Source organism: Pleurodeles waltl, chromosome 8 (genome assembly GCF_031143425.1).
Source record: "Pleurodeles waltl isolate 20211129_DDA chromosome 8, aPleWal1.hap1.20221129, whole genome shotgun sequence".
Taxonomy (NCBI): Eukaryota; Metazoa; Chordata; class Amphibia; order Caudata; family Salamandridae; genus Pleurodeles; species Pleurodeles waltl.
Window position 1 is genome coordinate 1238266584 of NC_090447.1, and position 22685 is coordinate 1238289268.

The 22685-nt window shown below is 47.2% G+C and overlaps 1 protein-coding gene across 4 annotated transcripts in view; it reads left to right on the top strand.

Annotated features, from left to right (window-relative positions):
• The window catches only part of DCLK1 (doublecortin like kinase 1), a 1081753-nt gene that overhangs the window by 960698 nt on the left and 98370 nt on the right, over positions 1-22685 (top strand). For all 4 annotated transcript variants that reach the window (XM_069205533.1, XM_069205532.1, XM_069205535.1 and 1 more), the window contains one exon: positions 15928-16061. In XM_069205533.1, the coding sequence (XP_069061634.1) occupies positions 15928-16061 (134 nt within the window). The remainder of the gene's footprint in view (positions 1-15927; positions 16062-22685) is intronic.

Below are 22685 nucleotides of genomic sequence, written 5' to 3' on the forward strand. Positions count from 1 at the left end.
CTGCCCCAGGGACCTGCCAGCTCACCAGGGCATCAAAGTAAATTGATGAAGGCGGCTGCCCCACAACCCCAGGGATTGCCTCCTCCCCAGGGCTTTCATTTAAGTAAATGTAGCAGGGCTATCCGGATCCCCTGCTGCCCCCATCAAAGTAAATGCGGGGGGCTGCATGGCCTCCCGTAGCCCCAGGGACCACCACTCTCCTGGGAAGCTGATCAAATGCAATGCAGGGAAGCAAAGCCCCAGGGACCACCACCACTTCCCCCGGGCTATTTTACATCCGAGGAGGGCCATGTGGTCCCCCTCGTAGAGCCATACATGACCCCGAGGACCACCACCCCGGAGGGCCAGCTCCTGCTATGTCCTAGGGTGCCAAGCCCCGGGACATAGCTGTTTGATTTGATTGTAGGGAGCTTTGCAAGCTCCCGCCAAGTCAGAGCAAATAATTCACTTTCTGCAAGTAAGAGCTATCAAACAGCAGAAGTTTTCACCTGTTTCCCTGCAATGCAAATATGCGTGCAGGGAAACAGATGAAATCACATGGTGGGGGTGCAAGTTATAGTTACCTTAAGGCATGAGTCATAGTTACTTTAACAGGTGAATTTCTATGGTTTTGTATGTTTAAAATGTGAGCCTAACCATACCGTCTCAGTAACTTTTGGTTTTTTAAGTCTTTTTCTATGGTTCTATTGCCTTCCATGTAACCTCTAGTTTTTATATAAATATTTTTTTTTTTTTACCTTATTAACCTAAACCCCTAAAACCACCCTTAAAATGATGCTATTGGCACCCAAAAACCCACACCCACCCTAAACTCTAACATTACCCTTGCCACCGAAACACTCACCCTAAACCCTAAAAATACCCATGCCACCCAACAAAACGCCCACCCTAGACCCTAAAAATATGCAAAAACCTACACCCACCCATCCATAGATAGATAAATAGATAGATAGATACATAGATAGATAGATAGATAGATAGATAGATAGATAGATAGATAGATAGATAGATAGATAGATAATTACCTTCAAAATACATACATTTTTGTTGCAAAAGGCATGCATCTTAAAGCCATATTAGTTGGAAAAGTTTGCCTGGTATAGGTGCATGTGTTGTAAAGCCTGCATGGTTAATTAAAAGCAGACAAAGAATAAACAAAGCAATACAATGTGGGACGTATTTTATCTGCCAAAAAACTATTGTGGTCTTGAGATTCCGCCACTGGTACCTTATTTAATTGATTCAGTAAAGTGCGCCTGAAGCAGGTACCAAAAAAAGGGCATTTGGGGGTTCATCAGGTTAGCAATTTATCCTGTAGACAATCTTTAGAAGACTGTGGTTGTACCAATTAGGCCAAGTTAATAAGACAGGCAGATTCAGATGAGTCTCTGCGAGCACACCATGTCTGAAAAGCTAACCTCATTAATCGCCAATTAGTCCATGTTATTGTGAAATGTAAAAGTACTTCTTTTGAAAGGTGGAACTCTCTTTCAGCCTTAGATGCTGTTTTGGAAAGGGGGTTATTAGTTGAGAAGAATGTAGGTTCTACACAAGTAATAATTCTACAACTTTCCTTCTCCTGGGAACCCAGTTCCCCATTGTAGCACTTGATTCTCTCACGGTATCGAGGCAGAACAGTCCAAGGTCTACTCAGAGTAGGTGGTGTGGTCTAGTACCCCAGCCCGCAGGCACACAACAAACAACATCTAATAAATCATTGCTTAGTCAGTGATTTAAATTTTGAAGAAATATCACAAACACACTACTTAATGCTGCACTTTAATTGATAAATCTATACATGATGGTAGGTGCAAATACCTCGGATGACACAATCCTAACAGTTCACACCCCTAGCAAGCTCTGAACCATAAGAGCACATATACTCTCCACAGACACTAGACAAAATATAATGGGGTATAGCTATCAAAGACTGGTGTACAGACTTTGTCATGTATCATCACATTAATTAACACAGAAATGTGTCATGGTAAATAAAGTGCAATGCAATTAAGACTATTAAGGATTGTACTCGTTTACAATGACATTGAATAATACCTGTAAGGATTCACTGTATGGGAAACATAGAGTGGTTTCTTCAGTTCTCCTTGGTCTCCCAAATTTACAATGCTTGTTTTGCCGCTCTCTCTCCTGACACAGATCATGCCTCTTGACTATGCACCTGCAATTCTCCTGGGCCCAGAGCCTTCCTCAGGAGCAACAATTAGAAGGAGTCTCCCCCTGCCTGTACCCCCCATGTCCCTTGGTGTCATTTGGACACTTGTAGAGCACCTGGGTCAGTTGAACTCATTGGACCCCTCTTTCTGGAGATCCCACTCCTGCAAAACCAATCCTCCCCTGCCTCATCCACAGCAGGTCAAACCCTGTACCCTTCCCTGGAGGGTGTAAGGGAGCCTGAACCACTGGCCTTGGAAAAACCAGTCCTGGTGCCTGGGTGCCAACTGTAATCAGAAATCTTTGAGTCCATCGTTACTGTGGGGTCAGGTGTCTTCCATCTTCCAGCTGGGCATTCCTCCAGCGTCACTTCCCCCAGGTGCAGAGTGTTCTCTCAGGTCTCTCCCATGTCATGGGACTATACGTAGTGGTGGAATGTTCCTAAAGCCAGACCTGACTGTTCAGTTCTAGGGTGGCACATCACCACTCTACCCTATCCCAACCCTTCTACACAGCATTTTGGGGCAGTTCAAGATGGCGACTGTAAGTGGTCTAATGAAATATCTTCTCTGGGAGCCTAAGCTCTGTCCATAACTGCCACAGCTGACTCATCCATTCCCTCCAAAACCTCAAAGGGGGAGCCCTTTTTGTTTATCGGCTCCAGACGTCTGTCTGTCCTCTTTGGTTTCTGTGGGGCTGAGCCCTCCCAGTTCAAGTGCAGTGTAAAAAGTAAATATCTCTTGCAGGTGTAGTCCCCATTCCAGGCCCAAGCACTGGCAAATAGCCCTGTTGTATGAGGAGGACTTTGATTCTCCAGCTAGCCAACAGAGTAATTAACTTGGCCCAGAAGACAGAATAAAAGCCTTAAATCGAATTAGAAGTTGAGTATGAGAAATATGACAAATCCTCAAGTGTAAGGTGTGGAATTTGACAAAAGTGACTCTGAATCTGCTCTTGGGGTCCATTTTTCCAAATGACCAATGTGTCACACTAGTTTCTAGGCCTACCTTTTTTGGAGCTGTACTTTAGTGCAGATGAATCTCATAATGCATAATAAAGTTAGCACACTTTCTCCAGGTCAGCATGAATACTGAAGGCCCCCTCTTGAGACGGGCTACCTGTGCACAGATATCAGGCTGAGTTAGATGGTAGTCCCACATGCTCAGCCCACACATGTGCTCATGTGTAACCAGTCCAGCGGCTCTTAACCTAGCTTTGTAGCTGCATACCATATCCTAATAAGTGGACCCAGGGAGTTAACACTCTCAATGCATTTCAGCAGGATTTACAGTGAGTGAAACTGAGGTTGTGAGACTCACTGATAGCAAATGTCCATAAACCAGGTAGTCCGAAAGGAGAAATATACAGGGTAATTACATGAGGCAGAACCCATTTCTCACACATACAGAAAGGCTTTTAATCAACTGTCTTTGTCCATTGGCCTTCTCAAATGCCACTCAAATTGTGATTCCTCCTACCACAACACAAAGTAACTGAAAATGGGTATCCCCACTTCTCTAAGTGACTACATTTTGCTTCTGCATATGTGTGCATCTACCTAAAAATAGTCCTCAGGTTAGAAACTTGAAGGAACCTAAATTTGCCAGTTCCCAGAGGTAGCTATATATAGTAGAGTATAACCACCTATGTCAATTACAAAGAAGAAATTTATTGAAAACTGCAATATTGACTCATCTTAGTAAATCGGCTTTGGCATACTTATTTATCCTATAAAAGCAAACACAAATCATAAGAGTAGAAAAAGCAAGGGCATGTTAGATGTGCATGGTTTGTTTGTATTTGGGAGCAGCCGAAAAAGAAAAATCCAATTGAATTGGACCAGTTGCAAGTAGAAAAACACCCAAATGTTTCAAATGAATTATTTTCTTTTTAGGATGCAGTCAATATTGAAACTTTAATATGTACAGTAATTAACATTAATACAATTATTAAAAGTCGTCCAAATGTATAAGGAGATAGCTATGATTACAGCGAAATCAGCAACATTCCCAACTCTGAAATGAATAGAGTTTTTATCCTCATTACATACAGCCACACACTATCTTATATTTTACCCCTGTATCTGGTGGAATCAAGAAGCATTATGGCGGTATTTACTTTCCACTGCACATCAGGATTTGCTCTGGCAAGTTGATTAAAATAATGCAAAGTAACAATATGAACTACTTTGCACTGCTTTGCATGGAGGGCGCATTCTGTGGCCGATACACGGCTTTCCAAAGCAACCACCAATTGGTTTTGATTGAAATCCTTATATACTAACAATTGTATAGAGGAATGTCCAACAAAAGCCAACTCCTCCATGAGGCGGGCATAACGGTAGAGAAACTTTTTAATTTCTCCATACCTTTCAAACTTTATAAGTGTGCTGCCTTGTGTGAAAAGCAGTAGGCATAGTTTTTGTACTGGACATAAAGAATACACCCTGAAACTATGGTGCAACCATGTGCTTGTTGGCGGAGGGCAGTCCAATGTTCATCACATTATCACTAAAAGGAGGGCTAGGGGAGATTTATAGACCGGTAGGTGTCCACGTGCATCAGTCACAAAGGAAACAATCTGGGTCTTTCAATAGACATTGCTTAGAAAGAAAGAAGAGGAAAGAAAAATATTTACCGAACTGTATAGAAATGTGCCTTCTTTAGGACAAATTCCCTCACCTACAGTAGGTGGCATGCTTCATCCCAGGGAATCTCCTGACTCCATGATACCCAGTCACGGTGCGGGCTAGAACTCTCTCTAAGAGGGAGGAGCTCTTTGAACGTTTTGAGACAGAGATAGATGCCATATGGCGACCTGATTGGTAGAGAGGCTTACAGGGTGTGTAAAGTGTGAAGAAGTGAAGTGTAGTGAAGTAAAACGAACTCCAGGACAAAGTATCAGCTTCATTGGTGAGTCCCGAGGTCAGGATTAAAAGAAGAAAAAACGGGCACTGCGGAAAAATTGCTCCTGCTGCCATATGTCATTAAGTATAGGTCTCCATGTTTCTGCCCGATGTACTCTCACACGAGGTGTATTTGCATTCGCCAGGGCCACTTGATTGCTCCTGCTCCGAAAAACAACAAGCACGTACAAAACCTAAAGAGGCCCACGATGTGGTTCAACAGCGGATCCACTAAGATACAACCTGTAAAGATACAATAACAGTTAGGTTAGGAAAAGTCGTGGCACTTTCAAAACATAGTGCTACCGTTTACCCAGAATTTGATGAACCACAGAAAACCACATGCAAGTGAGTGTAGGCCGGATGGTGGATGGGATATCTGTCACATTTGATATCAGGTCCTTAGTGGTCTCCATGTCCTGTATTCAGAGGGTGAGTGACACACTTTTTGGGAAGGCAACAGCTTCTGGCATAGCAACAATTAAAAGGTTATAGAGATGTACTACAGATAATTTTCAAACAAAGAAGGGAAGCATACACACTGTTTTGCTACTCGCAGATAACAGTAAAGAATGGCCTTGAGGATTTTGGTGCCATGAATCCCGCCCCTATCTCCAGAGCACATAAGAGGTAAGCTGCATGGGCCAGATGTGTCATACATTTGTGTGCTTAAGTTAGAACATACAAGAAAACAGACCACACAAGAGGTAAGCTGCATGCGACAAATGTGTAATAAATGTGTGTGCCTAAGTTAGAACATAAAAGAAAACAACAAAACATACATACAAAGTGCTGTTAAACTTTAGGGTATCTATATACAAACACTCCTGTTTTAATGTCTGAGTTGTAGCTTACAATCACACGCCAGCCATGACTGTTTACTAGTTGTGAGCAAACGAAACAAGCGGCAATGCTGTGACACACACCTCAGTGCAGTGGCGTAGCGTGGGTTGTCAGCACCCGGGGCAAGGCAAGTAATTTGCGCCCCCTAACCCGTGGATTTTAGCACTCGCGAGTGCGAGCGCGCCCCCCACAGATGTTGCGCCCGGTGCGGCCGGCCCCCCCTGCACCCCCCCCCGCTACGCCACTGCCTCAGTGACGACCTATGTATACATAACACAGGGGAGACGAAAGCGCCGAGGTCTAATCATCCAAAATACAACAAGGAGCACCAAAGAGATAGTTGCGTTCCAAGCTGCAGCGATGAGGAGGGTGAATGGGGTTCCCAACTAGCGTTTGTGCTCCCCAACTTCCAAGAAGGGAAACAAGAGTGTGGAAAGCAGGACAAATTGGCTAGTGGTCCCATTCCCTAATCATATCTAACACACACGCAAAGAGTGCTAGGCACATACCTTCAGCAAGGACCCAGTCGCATCCAGCCATGCACCAGGCTCGAGGACACCAGCAGGGAGGAGGAGAAGGCCATTTGTAGAGAATGAGATGCACAGGTAATGCCCAAACACGGTGCACCTTCACAGAATTATGGAACATGTAGTCCAAAAAACAAAGAAAGTGTGAGCCATTGATTGCCAGGCACAATGTCTCAACCCATCTAAGTGTGCCTAATTGCATCCAAAACCATATCATGGGACTTGTAGTCCAAAATGGATTTGTGTGAACCTATTATTCCCTAAAAAGTATGCTCATACACAGTCATCCTCAAATGGATAAATTAACAAAACACAAATAATTAATATCACGCTATAGGTATGATGATTCACACTCCATCAGAGTTTCATATAACATTGGCAGATAGCCCATTGATTCGGGTAAACCACTATACATTGTGGGTAATAACAGATGAATATTATTTCCAAGGGGTACAATGTGTAATTAACACCAGGATTATAACAAACAATATAATTAAAAGGGTGGGAGAATTACCACCAAAAAAGCCTCAGACCTAAAACATGAATGTCAAGACGGTAATACGTGTACGGTCACTGCTGGGTACAGATCGACGTTTGGAGTGAAATTGCATGTGCAAGTGAATTGGAGTGGTCACTTGCCGGTCTAAAAATCTCCCCTGGCTGTCCTTTTAGTGATAATGTGTATTTCAACAGCTTCCGCTGTGCCTGTGTAGTCTAGTTTTCTTTCTTCTTTTCTTCTCTTTGTCTCACATTTAGACCCTGGTGCAGTGACGACTGGTGGAATTTGAAAGTGGTGGGGCGCAAAACCAGTGAATGAATTGTAGTGCAAGCTTGGCCAATGTTTATGGGGTGAGGTTTCGAAGGGGTTCTGCTCTGAGAAAAGGTTTGAAAATTGATGTACTTTGGTGCAGTTTTCAACAATATTTCTGTAACAAATGGGGAAAAATAGAGTTCTTATACTGGCTTCACACTGCCACCCTCCCTCTGTGTGGAGGATGTAGTGTTAATGCCAGAGCTGCTGACTTAGGAAGTGTGGAACCAGGTTTAAATCTCAGCATGAATAGCATGTGATTCTGGGCAAATCACTTAGGGCCTTTAGAATTTAGTGGAAGGGTTATTCCATCACAAACGTGACATGTATTCTACACACAGTAAAAGCTGGAGTGCTATAAAATATGAAAAAGGTTTTAGGATAAAATAGTGCTTACAAAATATAGATTTCAGTAATACAGAGAGTGTACTTAATGCAATGTGTTTTGCATGACTGTCTCCTTCAACACCTCACCAAGGGCAGTAAACAACACTATATAAATACAATTACAATTAAAAGCACACACTTCACATCTCAATTGTTAACTCTTTGCACTACAGCTCAAAAAGAATACATCTTTGCCATCACAAACCTTTCAGTAATTCGATCAATTAAAGGGTCTCCTGAGCATCCTTTCAATTTGTAGATTACCCTTTATGTTCGCAGATTAGCTCATAGTGCACATTCGCATTTCTTTCAAGTAAGCAGACACCTTGGCAGGAAGCTTGATTAGCTATTTGCCCAGCTTTGGTTTCACAGCTCAGGAGACTCACTGAATGCATGGCACTTTAAAATTGAAGCATTTAATTTAAACCATTGGAATTAAAAATCCTGGATTGTCTCTGCTGCTTCTATTACAGGGAAGGACATAGGAGAGAAAATAGTGGGAAAAGGAGAGAGTGACGACAGGCCAAGACAGTAGGGAAAAGGAAGAAGGAAGATAGGAACAGGTTAAAGGAAGGGAAAGTGAAGCACAACAGCAAGGTGAGATGAGATCACTCACTTCATTAGTGCTATTTTATGGTCTTGCAGTTGACGGAGGCACTGCACAGGAAAAGTCCACGGTGCTTCCAATGAGACCCAGCTGCAGTTCCTGAAATTGCCTGTGCTCGAAAGCTCAAAACAGAATACACAAGTCGCAGAAGCATGTGAAGTATAGCTGTTTAGAGCGCTTGACCATCTCAACTCCTCCCACTCCAAGTCATCACAGGGTAAAAAGGTAGGAGTGTAAAAGGTAGCTGGTGATGGACAAGCAGCCCCCTGAGTACAGGGCTGATACTGTACATGCCCAAGGCTGCTTCAGAATGTGACGCTTTTAAGCGTCATTTGTGGGCACTCCCAGAGGACCCCAATTATTGCAGAATCGGGCTGACAGCTTGTCAGCCCTTACTGTTTAACTTTCACTGCTGACAACAGACACATGCGCACTAGCTTATGTGTCTAATTAAAACTGCCTGACATCCGTTGTGCAGAACGGACTAGGCAGGCTGAAGCAGAGACTGCGTTTGGCATAATTTAAATAGGATGGTAATTGTTTTTGTTTTTAGCAATTACCATCCATTACATTTAATTGGATTGGTGTAGCACCTCCGCCAACCCCCAGAACCCAGCGCTGCCGTGGTGATGTGGCAGTAGGTTATTAAGCCGAGACAAGACCTTGGAGTAAGTGTGACTACAGGCAGGCCTTGCCAACGGAGGATCTATTGAGCATAATCCATGATTTTTATATTTATTTAACAGTCCTTCAGTATGTGTAATGTCTGGCATATATTGTTATGTCAAGTGTGTGTTGCTACTGAGTGTCTAATCACTGAGTGTCTAATCACAGGAAGTATCACTAGTTTAAGTACAAGTGCTCAATGAACACACTGTATGAAATATTGCATTTAGCCTACATGAACTTTAATCACCTTTAGGTGTTTTCCTAATGCAGTTATGACCAGCGTCCCATACTTATTCCAGTGTATGAGGTGTCACAATATTGTGCCACTGTTCATGGCAGAATAATTCTCCCATTGTTTATTACAGGTATGAAAGAACACTCCACCAAGTAGGTGTTTATGTTTATTTAAGCAAGCAGAATGTGTGAAATCGCTACACCTTGCAATCATTGTACTACCCTTAATTAGGAGTGGAATCAGGGAGTTAAACCATAACATTCCTACCAGGCAGGTATTTTTCACTTACCCAATACCAACCCCTTCAACTCCTATTTAACCATCATTTGGTATTCAACATTTAGTGCCGCTGTGTCTTTCACCGCTAGTAGCACACCCTGTTCTGTAGCAGAACAGGAGGAACCCCATGATGAAGTATGCCACCAAGTGGTATCCTTGGTGGGTGGGGGTTATACAATAAAAGCTGTGTGATTTTCCCACCTGTAGGAGGTTTAGTATGAAATACGCAGTAGGGCTTTCCTTTTTTCAAGTTATAGGCAAGTAGGAGGATGGGCCCCTCTGGGGATCCCTTTTATCGCCCCCATTTTTTATGCATTTTCTTGGTGCCTTCAGCCTGTCTCTGGGTACATGACTAGGTGTGGGTGACATGTGAGCCTTGTGTATTTCTCCTAGGTAGCCACACACAATGGGGCTCTTAGGTGTGACTGAATAGGCCATCACTGGCAAGATGGGAGGAAGGAGCCGGGCCCAGTCCCACTTACCCTTAAATAGGCTGTGTTCTGTTTCTGCACAAAGGGCTGCATACCCCCTGTAGTTAGTCTGGAGCAAGGAACAGGAAGGCAGGGCATCTGTGCACTTCAAAGGCATGCCTCTAGAAGCTTCTCCTCACTTCAAAGACACAACTGGGCCTGTGGACACTCTGTCAGGAAGAAGGACTGTTCTGCTGCTTCAAGGACTGCAAAGCTGCTGGACTGTTGCTCTGAAGTAACTGCTGCCCTGCTGTGCTGGCCTGCTGCTTGCTGCTCTCTTGCCTGGATGTGGAGAACTGGACCTATGTCACTTGAACCCAGAGTGTTCCAAGGGTTGGCCTCTTGATTTGAAGCCTCAGGGACACAACAGACTTCCAGCAACCTTGCACCTGCACCTGGAATCTGACACCAATGAGTCTCTCCTGCCAAGTGGCCTTACTTCAGTCCTGGATCCTTAGAAGTAGCCTTAAGGTGCTCTGTCAGCCTTTGTGGATTCAGCGGAATTGACGCATCTCCTCTGCTGCACGGAGCAACCCCGAGTAGAAATGAGGCATCTTTGCTCCTGCGTGAATTGGACCTACTGCAAAGTCCCGCTTTGCCGCCACAACCCACAATGCCTTTGGAGCAGCCACTGTGTGATGCATCCTTGGCAGCAGCTCTTGCATCCCTCATCGACAGCAGCCTCGGTGATGACGCTGGATTCCATATCTCAGCCTCGCAGCCCTTCAGAACCGATGCATCACCCGCACTTTGCACCTCATCATTGAAAACAGACTTTGCATCACAAGCCCTGTCAATATGATCCTTGATGATGACGCAGCTCCTCGAATCGCAGCCTTGCCACATCTCAGAACAAATGCATCGCTTCAGCTGTACGACACATTTTCAACGTGGAGATTCATAATGCTCTGCAAACCAGGATTTAAGGTACCTCATGCATCAGGCCTAACTCGGCCCCTGTAGCTGGCCCATGCTCCATTGCGGTTGGCCTGAACTTGTGACTTTGCCCCACTCCGGCGCGACAGATACCCATAGTTGGTGCTTTGTGTTTTTTGGTGCTATTTTTACTCACATCTTTAAAAAAATTGTATTTCCAGTTCTGCTAATTGGATTTTTGTCATTTTAGGCTTGTTTTCTTTATCATAGAAAGTTACATGTTTCTAACTTGGTGCAAGATCCTTTTTGTGTCGTGGTTTCACTTATTTACTCTTTGAAGAGTTGCTCAAATGCTTTATACATTGCATCTAAGAGAAGCATGACTGCTCTGTGCCAAGCTGCCAGAGGATTGAGCACAGGTTAATGTAGGGTTGGCTTGTGCCTCACCCAGACAAGGATGTTGGTTGCTGATTGACCAGGGCTCACAACCAAGTCAACCAACAACCCCAGTTCTCACATTCTCCCTTTGATGCACCTCAGCCAAGCAATTTTGGTTGCTGTGCTGCTTTGTTTCATATTTAGTAAATGTCCCCATGGACATGATTTAGGGGTGACCAGGGGTCGGAACTGCAACCCTTGGCTTGCCCCTTGTGACTTCTGGCATTGCCTTTCTGACCCCTTGCCTCAGAGGAGGCAAAATCAGTGGCTGGAACACAGCTGCAGCTTGTCCTTATAGACGTTAGTTGGGACTCCACTCTCATTGTTTTGAGTCAATTTTTTATAATAAAAATGGAGTACCATTAGCAAGAATATTACCTTCTCTGACAGCTGAGGTAAGTAAAAAATGCTTTGAAATATATGTTGCGTGCATGCATGCAAATGAGAGTGAGTTTAGGTGAGACGGAGTGTACATACGTGTGAATGTGTGTGTATGTGTAAGCATGTGTGTGTGAGTGAGAGTCAAAAGGCATGTGATGTCCCTTCCACTACACTTTGATGAATTGACATCCTTGAATTAAGTGTCTAACATATTTGTATTAAATAAATCCATAAGTAAATTCTTACTTAGGTATCTTCTACCTCAGTTTCAAATTGGGTATGAACTCTTAACTGCACATATATAAGCTAGCAGTGACATAGGTTCAAATCAGAAGCAGGTAGGATCTGTGGTTCACATCATGACCTCGGGGTATGCCTTGAACTCTTTATAGATCTATGCAATCCAGTGCTTAATTTGTGCTTGTTGTGTCCGGTGCAGAGCACCGGCACTTATTTCTGAGGGCTGGCGCTTAATTTTCTGTCTCAAGTATTTACTGCGAGCAAAAGACACTTGGGAAAGACGGAGGAAGAGAAACACGAAAAAGCGTCAGAAAGGGGAAAGGCAGGAAGCTGTAAGAGTAAGCTGAAGGGGCAGGGAGTGGCTATAAATGGATTGAAGGGGCCCGAGGTGGCTTCAGGATTACGCTGCCTCAGAATTATGTGTTCGCAATTTTAATTGCAGCTGCCCATGTTTAAGAGGAGAGCTTTGAGCACCGGCACCTTTTTATTTACAAATTAAGCACTGATGCAATCGAGCAGTTATCTTCATACTCCAATTGGTATCTAACGTTCATATGTCGTTCACACTATAGGGAGATATCCTGGGTCACGAAAACCACCATAAATCTGCTTCAAACACTGTAAACAATTATTACCAATTCACTAAAAAAGTAACTACACTCTGAATTCTAGTTCTATAATTCCTGTTTCTCAGACTGTGAAATTCGTATTTTGTTGTTAATACATGATTGGAAATTAGGTTAAGTGGTTATCATTTGTTCTAAGGTTTGAAAGTTACCTGTGTAGTAGTTTTACATATCTGATGCACCAACATGAGTTTCCTCTCTTGTAAATGATTATGTCAATTAAATGCATTATACACCATTCTTCTTTTAATGGCATATGATATTTCTATTAGCAATAAATGTGCTAGGTATGTGTTCATTAAGTGATACCTTATGCTTTTCTCAGACCCAGCGAGGTAAATCTCATGAAGCTTAGTTGAAGAAAAGAAAAATCGCAGTGTTGTACAATCAAAAGATAATATGATTGACTCTTGTTTTTGCTCTATCAGACGAACCACTCTTCGGTCTGAGTTACAATAAAACTGAAAAATATATTTCCATGTAAGAGGATGTCTCTGTGCCTTTTCCATTTCATAGCTGGTTCTTCGGATCCTAGAGGTTTTGTGTTTTTTTCTGAAAACTATATAAGAATTTACCTAAACAATTCGAACAATCTTTCCTTTGAGGAAAAATGCAGTTCAAGAAATGTCCTGTCTAATCAGCGATTATATAGTTATGGTCAGTGTTTGAAATGGAAAAATAGAAGTGCAGGTACTCTGTGTCAGAGTACCTGATTGTTTCTGAGAAGTGCCGGTACTCTCCAATTAAAAGTATTACGTTTTTCTTGAGAAGAGCAGGTACTCTCCTTCTCAAAATAAAAAAGTGCCGGTACTCAGTACCGGACGGTACCGGCCCATTTAAAGCACTGGTTATGGTCATAATGATAGCATCTAGCTAATTAAGTTGCAACATATAAGTGAGGCTAAAATCATATAATTAATGCATTCATGTTATACTTTTCACATAAATGATCCGAAATGAGATTTTGTTAAACTTTCCAAGTCGTATTGGCAACTTTTAGTTTGTTATCAGCCAATCAAATTCATTCAGAATATTTTGTATATTTACGTTGATGCCATGCTTTTAATAGATTTGGATTTGAGGATATAGAGCTGATACAATTTAAGACAGTGACAGGGAGCTGTAATCCGATATGTTCTAAATCTGATATTTTGAGTGCCATGAAATAGGAACAGTTAAAAAAAAGTAGTGGAGGAAAAAACATTAAAGAAAGTTTGGGGTTTTAGGGTCCCTCTCTAGTTGTCAGTGCTGTTTTATGATTCCACAAAAACGGTGATGCTTGGGTTTGATTTACCTAGTATAACCTTAGATACTGTATCATTTATTGTCAGAAATATACCAAATGCATAATTTTTATTCGGTAAATGTTCTAGAATTTCCTCCCATCATAAAACTTTACATTGTCTTCCCAAACAAAAACACTGACTCTTCAAGGTTCTGTCCCTTTGCCCCAAAGCCCTTCATTCTTCTGCTGAGAATGGCAAAAGCACATTCTGTTCTGTGCTTCCTCAAGAGTACTTGCTCCAGTTCAGTCTGTCTTCTGCTTCCTCCTAAATATAGAACAAGGATTGGAATAGCCAAAAGATCTCGTCTTTAGGACCTTATAAATGTTTAACCATGCAGCACATTATCCTGGGTGCGGTGCTGCCAGGGTTTGAAGAGCTATACAATTGCTACATTCAACCCTAAAAAATGGCAGTGGTCTTGGAGAAAGGATGTGGCATAAAATTTATAGCTGCTGACTTTGGAACTGGGATGCGAGGTTCGAGTCTTGGCATTGGCAATTAAAAAACAAAAACATAAAACTTAAGTTTCAATCCAAGGAGCAGTTAATTGAAAAAGAACAATAATATGAAACATTAATCATGGTGCAAAGCCACATGGGCTACAAAAGCATGACAGGAATTAAAGTTTGTTTACTCACGCATTCATGGCTACATTCTGGGTGTTAAAACGGCATCAGCTGAGTGCATTTCATGGACATGAGCCAAGTGCCCTGAAACGAACCATTGCGGATACAGAGCTGAACACGAGCAGGAAACTAACAAACAAGCCAAAGCAAAAGAAAAAAGTAGTGTGCCCACACAAATGAATATGGGCGAACATGCAATAATCCATGTAACAGGGTCAGTCTCCAGGGCGGGAACAAAACAGCCAAAAGGTGTGACAAAAGTAAATCATTTACCAAAGAAACCCAAGGAATTTTAAAAGGCAGGCCACGGAATGAGTGAAAGCGATGGGTGTGTGATGGCGTGTTGCAAGCCCACAGATGTAGATTACAACTTGTTGATAGACAGCGCATGCATGCTCCCTAGGCACAACCTAAAAGTGTGCATAGGAGACCATGCCTTTTCAGTCTCATTAGCCAGGGCATGGAATTTACTTCATCTTAGCCTGCATTCCACAAGCTGGCTAGGTAAATTCTGTACTCTCCTTCACTAAGACACCTTGGGCTTGGGTATTTGATGCTCCAGTTCTTAATTTGCAATGGAGTGAGAGCCGGTACCCAAAGCTCTGCTCACAAACCAGTAGCCACTGCTCTTAAACATCATTGCACAGAATACCAAGGCTGCCATGGCTTGTCTAGCCACTATCAGACACTCCCTGCTCCTTTATGTCTCTTGTGCGAGTTCCTGCTTCCTCCCACTGTCAGATGGTTTTCCATCTTTCTCTTTCTATTTCTTTCCCCTTTTTCTGTTTTTCCCCTCTCTTGCTCGCCTACCAAAATCTGCTGCAGACACTTTCAAATCAGCCAGTCAGAATGTGCCAGAACTAGCAGAAATAGGAGTCCACCCACCCTCTAGGCCTCTCCAGTCCTCCACCTCACACGTGATCAAACAGCAACCATAAAAAAAATTAAATCACAGCGATCCATCGATCGGGGTTCAGGGGACATAACCATGGAACTCCCCGGATCAGGGTCAGGGGGCAAAACAAAACACGTGCACTGTAAGGCATTTACCAAAGCTGCTCTTTTCAGAACTCTGGCTGAAGCCTGACCAGGGGCAGTGCCTGGTGAATGCCAGATAGTGGACTCTCCTCTCTTGAATATTGTTCTGCTTGTATCCTCCTGCGGCGTGGAACACATTAACTGTGCTACAATACCACGTGGGGTGTTGTGTAGAACTCCTAAATAAATAAATACTTAACAGTAACCAAAAGCCATTGCCACAACAGTCCTCCATCTCTGTTGGCGATTTGGCATTAGCAGCCTTCACCCACAATCGATTTTTTTCCATTTATAAGCGGTGTAATAGAAAATAAATCAGAAAGAATGTGGGCTTATTTAAATCTCACTTTCAGGTTGTTTTAATTAATTTGTGGAATATGTCCTACCTTACGTGTTTTTTTCTGCTGCCTGATAATGCATACATATTTTCAGTCGGGTTCTTCTTCTGTCTGTCAAGAAAAATGTTTGCTGGCAATCTCTGTACTTTGTAAAAATTGTTTTGCTGTTTTAGGTCTATGAGCACCAAGATGGCAGCAAGTCCTTAAAGTTGGGAGATTTTGGGCTGGCGACAATCGTGGATGGACCTCTTTACACCGTCTGTGGAACCCCGACCTATGTCGCTCCTGAAATTATCGCCGAAACAGGGTAATGCGTTTCCTCCTCCATGCTCTTGATATCTTAATTTCCTGCTTATTGCAAACAATTAAACATGAAAATATTATTAATCCCGTGGTATATATATGTATACGTTCTTGTCTACTGATGATAGTAGATATGGATTTGTACCAACACCTAACTCCCATGTACCGCACATGGTACTCGCTCTTGATGCAAAGTAGCAGAAAGTTTCAACTACTTTAGGGAACTTAAGAACACAAACCAGGGTATGTGTTGAAAAGTAACTTCCGCCTCCACAATTTGTGCTGCATTTACATAACATTTGTAACGCAAACCCTGCGCAAAGTGTTAGTAAATCTGGCCTGAATAATTTCTGTGCAACCAAAATATACTTATCAGTGGTCTTTCTGCAGTTCGAAATACAATTTTACACCTGAAAATACACCCTTCCCTTATTACTCTTTCTGATGTATTGTATTGCTATTGTTATTTCCCACATATTGGGCCTTAATATGAATGTGGCGGTCTGGGCCAATGCAGCGGTTTGACCGACACATTAGAACCCTGGCGGTCAGACCTCCAGCCCTGCCAGGATCTTGGATCCCAGCGATCTGGAGGATGGTAGTGGTGCTAATCCGCCAGGGCAGCGCTGCCCTGGGGATTATGACCCCCTTCCCTGCCAGCGATTTCATGGCAGTAGCACCGCCATGAAAAGGCTGGTGGAGAACGGGTGCAGGGAATCCCAGGGGGTCCCCTGCACTTGGCATGGGCACTATAGGGGCCCCCCTGGCCAGCACCATTGCAGTGTTCACTGTCTGCATAACATTGCAAGGGTGCTGTGCACCCTGTAGGTGAGAGCATTGCCGCTGGCTCGATTACAAGCCGGAGACAGTGCGGTAGCCTGTTTCCTGCTAGGCTGGTGAGTGGAAAAGCCCGCCAACCTAACAGGAAACCCATAATAGCTCCGGCTTGAAGGTCACCGCGTAGGCGGCCACCTTGTCAGGAGTTTGGCGGACAGAGTTTTCCATCTGCCAAACTCATAACGGGGCCCATATTATGACTTAACTGCTCATTGTAAGCATACCTGCATGACATACTTCCTTATGCTTAAACTGGTTAATACATGCAGCGCTCACCTGCCTTCCAGCCGTGCTTTACTACTGCATCTCGTACCCGGAGCCCCTTATTTGTGCCCTTTACTTGATTTCATTATGACCCCTATCGTCTTGCACAGACCCATTAATACCACCTATCTTCTAGCAGTTTCCTCGGGTGTTTTATGTCAGTGAGACTGCTAACAGTTCAGATGTTAACAGTCCCTGACTGAGGCTGGTCCTCATATTTACTACAGTGGTGATGCTATATGGTCTAAGCAATTGGTTGCACGTTCTTGCAGGCTGTTTATTTTTAAAATAAAGTGCATAGGCATTAGAACATTTTGCCTGTGGAAACAAACAGTCCCAGCTATTTGCATAGTTGACTTGCAGAGAACTTTTCATTTTATTGCAGTACTTAAATGAACTAAATAATTACTACACGTTTGCGTGTTAAATGAATAACAATGAAAATATGAACTGATGGAGAAATATATAACATGTACCTGCTCCTATCACAAATATACTGCATGGGCAGGATAAGTAATTTTAACAAAAGGGTAATCATTTGACAATAGTACTATTTAGTGACTTCTGTTGGAGATGATTTTCAGGCTTTTGGCGCCCCAAAACGACAAACTTCTAGGAGTGAGAGGTCAAATGCAACACGTTTCACTGACCAAGCACTTCCCTTTTGTGACCCAAATGTATCCTTGGTAAAAATCGAATAAGGGCGGGGATAGATGAGTCTGTTTTGTGTGCTTTGTCTCCTTTTATAAAGCTGTTTTGGCTGCCAAAACTTGCATCTTTTCCTGATTATTGGCTGTGATGTAACTGCATATCCAGCCTCCCTCAAACATTATGGCCCTCATTCTGACCCTGGCGGTCGGTGATAAAGCGGCGGCCAAGCCGCCAACAGGCCGGCGATCTAAAATATGCAATTCTGACCCTGGCGGGAACCGCCAACACAGCCCGCCAACTTAACACTCCGACCGCCACAGCGGTACAAACAAACAGCGCGGCGGTTCCCGCCAACAGCCCGGCGGCAGACAATGTACCGCCCACCCTATTACGACCCACCAATCTGCCACCTTTTCCGGGGCGGGAGCACCGCCGATAAGAACACGGCGGAAACAGACTACGAACGGGAAAACGCTCACCTCTACGCACTCCACGCGAGATTCCGGCAGTATGGAGCCAGAGTTGCAGGTCATCCCCGCACTCCTATTCCTGCTCATATACCAGGAGCACGCCCGGCGGCGCGGAAGACATCGGTGAGTACTGCACCTACGACACAGGGGAGGGAAAAGATTACCGGCACACACCCACCCACCCACACCCACTACAACACACACATCAATGCATTCCCACAGATCACTGTCACAACCCACAAACCACCCCCCTCCGAAATAATGCAAAGACCAAAAGAAGAGATCATAAACGGGCAGATATATTGAAATATGTACACCAGTAATCCCAATTAATAAATAAACTATGTACAAAATATATACAGCTACTAAATGTAGTCCAACCACTGTGCGTGGATCACAGGGGTCCTGTGCAAAGGGGCAAGGCCCAGTCCCACGACAAGAACTCCACGGAGAGAACACTGCAGGGGCATCAGAAAGAAAATAGGACAGGCACCTCAGGGGGAAGGGAAGGGGGGGGCACCTCAGCCACTTGAGTACACGACGCCAGATCCACGAGGGGACTCCATGACCACTGGCCCATCCTGGGGAGAGCAAAGCCACAGTCCAAACAGTCCATACAGTGGGTGGCCTGCCCACTGGGCCATCCTGGGGAGAGCAAAGCCACAGTCCAAACAGTCCATACAGTGGGTGGCCTGCCCACTGGGCCATCCTGGGGAGAGCAAAGCCACAGTCCATACAGTCCATACAGTGGGTGGCCTGCCCACTGGGCCATCCTGGGGAGAGCAAAGCCACAGTCCATACAGTCCATACAGTGGGTGGCCTGCCCACTGGGCCATCCTGGGGAGAGCAAAGCCACAGTCCATACAGTCCATACAGTGGGTGGCCTGCCCACTGGGCCATCCTGGGGAGAGCAAAGCCACAGTCCATACAGTCCATACAGTGGGTGGCCTGCCCACTGGGCCATCCTGGGGAGAGCAAAGCCACAGTCCATACAGTCCATAACAGACCCCACTGCCACTGGAGGAGGCAAGTTGGCCAGAGGACATCCTGCAGCCCTGCCCGAGATAGATCCTGCCCTGCCACGTCTGCCAAAGGGCCAGCGGTTCTTGCCCTGAAGGGCCTAGTTCAGCGGTTCTTGAGACGGCGGGGCCCAGTTCAGCGGTTCTTGAGACGGCGGGGCCCAGTTCAGCGCTCCTTGCCTTGAAGGGCCCAGTTCAGCGGTTCTTGAGACGGCGGGGCCCAGCGGAGCGGTGCGTGAGACGGCGGGGCCCAGCGGAGCGGTGCTTGAGACGGCGGGGCCCAGTTCTGCGGTTCTTGCCCTGAAGGGCCCAGTTCAGCGGTTCTTGCCCTGAAGGGCCCAGTTCAGCGGTTCTTGAGATGGCGGGGCCCAGTTCAGCGGTTCTTGCCCTGAAGGGCCCAGTTCAGCGGTTCTTGAGACGGCGGGGCCCAGTTCAGCGGTTCTTGAGACGGCGGACGGTCTATGGCCAACTGCTAATTGCCTGGTGGTGCCCTCCTGGGCAGCGGGGATGGTGCTCCTTCACTGCCCACCTGGGCTGTGGGTGGTGGGGCCCTCCTGGCCAGCTGGGCTGGGTCCTCCCTGGGCAGCGGCTATGGGGGTGGTGGGCTCTCCCGGGGCAGCTGTGCCGGTTCCTCCCGGGGCAGCGGCTATGGGGGTTGTGGGCTCCTCCTGGGCAGCAGGCCTGCTGCCTGACCTCTCTGACTTGCTGCCCTTGCCCTCCTTAGTCGTGGGCCTGTGGCCCTTTCCTCCCTTTGGAGCTGTGGCTGGTGACTGTCTCTGGGTGGTGTCCGGGGGGGATGTAGAAGGCGGGCTCCTGCGGCGACCCTTCCGCCTTCTGCTCCTCTTCCCAGGGGGTGGGCTGGCTGTCCCCTTGCTGCTGGGCGAAGATCCAGACATGCGGGCTGGCGGGCTCCAATACCCCTGCACCCTTGTCAAGGGGGCTGCAGGGCTGGTGGTGGCTGAGGTGCTCTTCTTACCCCGACGAGAAGGAGGGGGGGGCTCAGGGTCAGGAAAGAAGTTAGTAGTGGCGAGGAAGAGCTTCTTGGGACAATGGAGAGTGGTAGGTACAGTGGGAATGGGAGTGGAGGGAGAGGATGTGGTTGTAGGTGAGTCACGTTTGCTGTCTTTGGGTGCAGGTGCAGGAGGGATAGGCTGTCGTGAGGTGGATGGCTGTTGGGTGGGTGGGTGGCTGCGTTTGTGTGGTGTGGAAGAGGGGGTGACAGACACAGTGGGAGAGGACACAGGGGACGTGTAAATGGCAGTGGGGGTGGTGACTGCACGTGTGCGGACTGGAGTGGAGGGTGTGCTGGTGATGGAAACACTGGCTGATGGTGAGGTGAATGGAGGTGTGAGTGTAGACGTCACAGGGAGGGAGGAGGGAGACGAGGAGGTGGGGGTCACAGAGGTGGTAGTGACTGTTGGCATGTCTGCATCGGAATGTTGCGTGTGTGAATGTCTGCGTGATCTGTGGTGCTTATGTTTGGATGAGCTTCTCTTGGGTGTTGAGGTGTGTGCAGGCTGGTCTGATGGTGTGGGTGGGACAGGCAGAGGAACAGGAGACTGGGAGGAGGGAGTTAGTAGAGGCAGGCAGGAGACAGGGACAATGGCTGCCGTCAGTGCTGAGGCCAGAGCCTGGAACGATCGCTGATGGGCAGCCTGACCCGAATGAATGCCCTCCAGGTACGCATTGCTGCGATGAACCTCCCTCTCCACCCCCTGGATGGCATTCAAAAGGGTAGTCTGCCCAACAATGAGCGTTCGGAGGAGGTCAATGACCTCCTCACTGAGGGCAGCGGGGGTAACAGGGGCAGGGCCTGAGGTGCCTGGGGCGAAGGAGATGCCCGGCTTCCTGGCAGAGCGGGCACGGGGCGAACGCTGAGGGGCTGCTGGGAGGGCGGAGATGGTGCGCTGGGTGGCGGCTGTACCTGTAATGGCGGGGGGCACGGATGGTGCCACCCCCGCAAGGGAGCCCCCTTCCAAGGACGTGTCCGTGTCGCTGCAGGGTCCAGTCGTCCCCGTCGTGGAGCTCCCCTCGCCCTCCGTCTCACTGGTCCAGTCTGACTCTGTGGCATGGCCCTCCTGGGCCATGTGAGATGCAGCTCCCTCCTGCCCCGATGCCACTTCTCCTCCGCCTGATGATGCTGATGCACACAAGCACAGAAAGACAAACAAAAAGGGGGGGGGAGAGAGAAATAAAGGGATATTGAGTACATGGATCTCCGGTACAGTTAGCGGACATGACAGACACAGATGCCCCCTGCACTAAGTTGCGCACTTGGGGTACGCTACGCATTCCGTGGAACATGCCCTACACGCCTAGAGTTGACAACTGCACCCATGGATGACACGGCCCAGGGATGGCTGTACTGACAAACTACTGAGGGTGGTGGCTGGGGACACAGGGGCTTACGGGGGTGCCCAGCCTACAGATATCGCCCTGGCCTAGGGGGACCCCCAGCCCTCCTCCCCCACCCAGACACCTCCACTGCGCGACAACAGAGTAGATAATGCTTGTACTCACCCCCTTGTGTCTGCTGTGCTGCCCTCACGCGCCCATCCAATTCAGGGTAGGCCACTGCCAGGATCCGGAACATCAGGGGGCTCAGTTGACGGCAGGCACCCCGCCTACGTTGGGAGGCCATCCCCAGCAGAGACTCAGCGGTCTTCTTGGTCCCGCGGCGGATGTCCTCCCACCTCTTGCGGCAGTGGGTGCCCCGTCGATGGTGGACCCCCAGGGCCCGGACTTCCTTGGCGATGGCACGCCAAATCCCGATCTTCTCATGGGCGCGGACCTATGTGACACGTACAGGGAGGGAGAAATACCACGTTCAAGTTTCTCAGCATTTTCCTTTCCAGTGGCCCAACGCCCCCCATCCCCGCCAGGCCCCCCGCCATGCCCCCCGCCATGCCCAACATGCCCCCCATCCCCGCCAGGCCCCCCGCCAGGCCCAACATGCCCCCCATCCCCGCCAGGCCCCCCGCCATGCCCCCCGCCAGGCCCAACATGCCCCCCATCCCCGCCAGGCCCCCCGCCAGGCCCAACATGCCCCCCATCCCCGCCAGGCCCCCCGCCATGCCCCCGCCAGGCCCAACATGCCCCCCATCCCCGCCAGGCCCCCCGCCAGGCCCAACATGCCCCCCATCCCCGCCAGGCCCCCCGCCATGCCCCCCGCCAGGCCCAACATGCCCCCCATCCCCGCCAGGCCCCCCGCCATGCCCCCCGCCAGGCCCAACATGCCCCCCATCCCCGCCAGGCCCCCCGCCAGGCCCAACATGCCCCCCATCCCCGCCAGGCCCCCCGCCATGCCCCCCGCCAGGCCCAACATGCCCCCCATCCCCGCCAGGCCCCCCGCCATGCCCCCCGCCAGGCCCAACATGCCCCCCATCC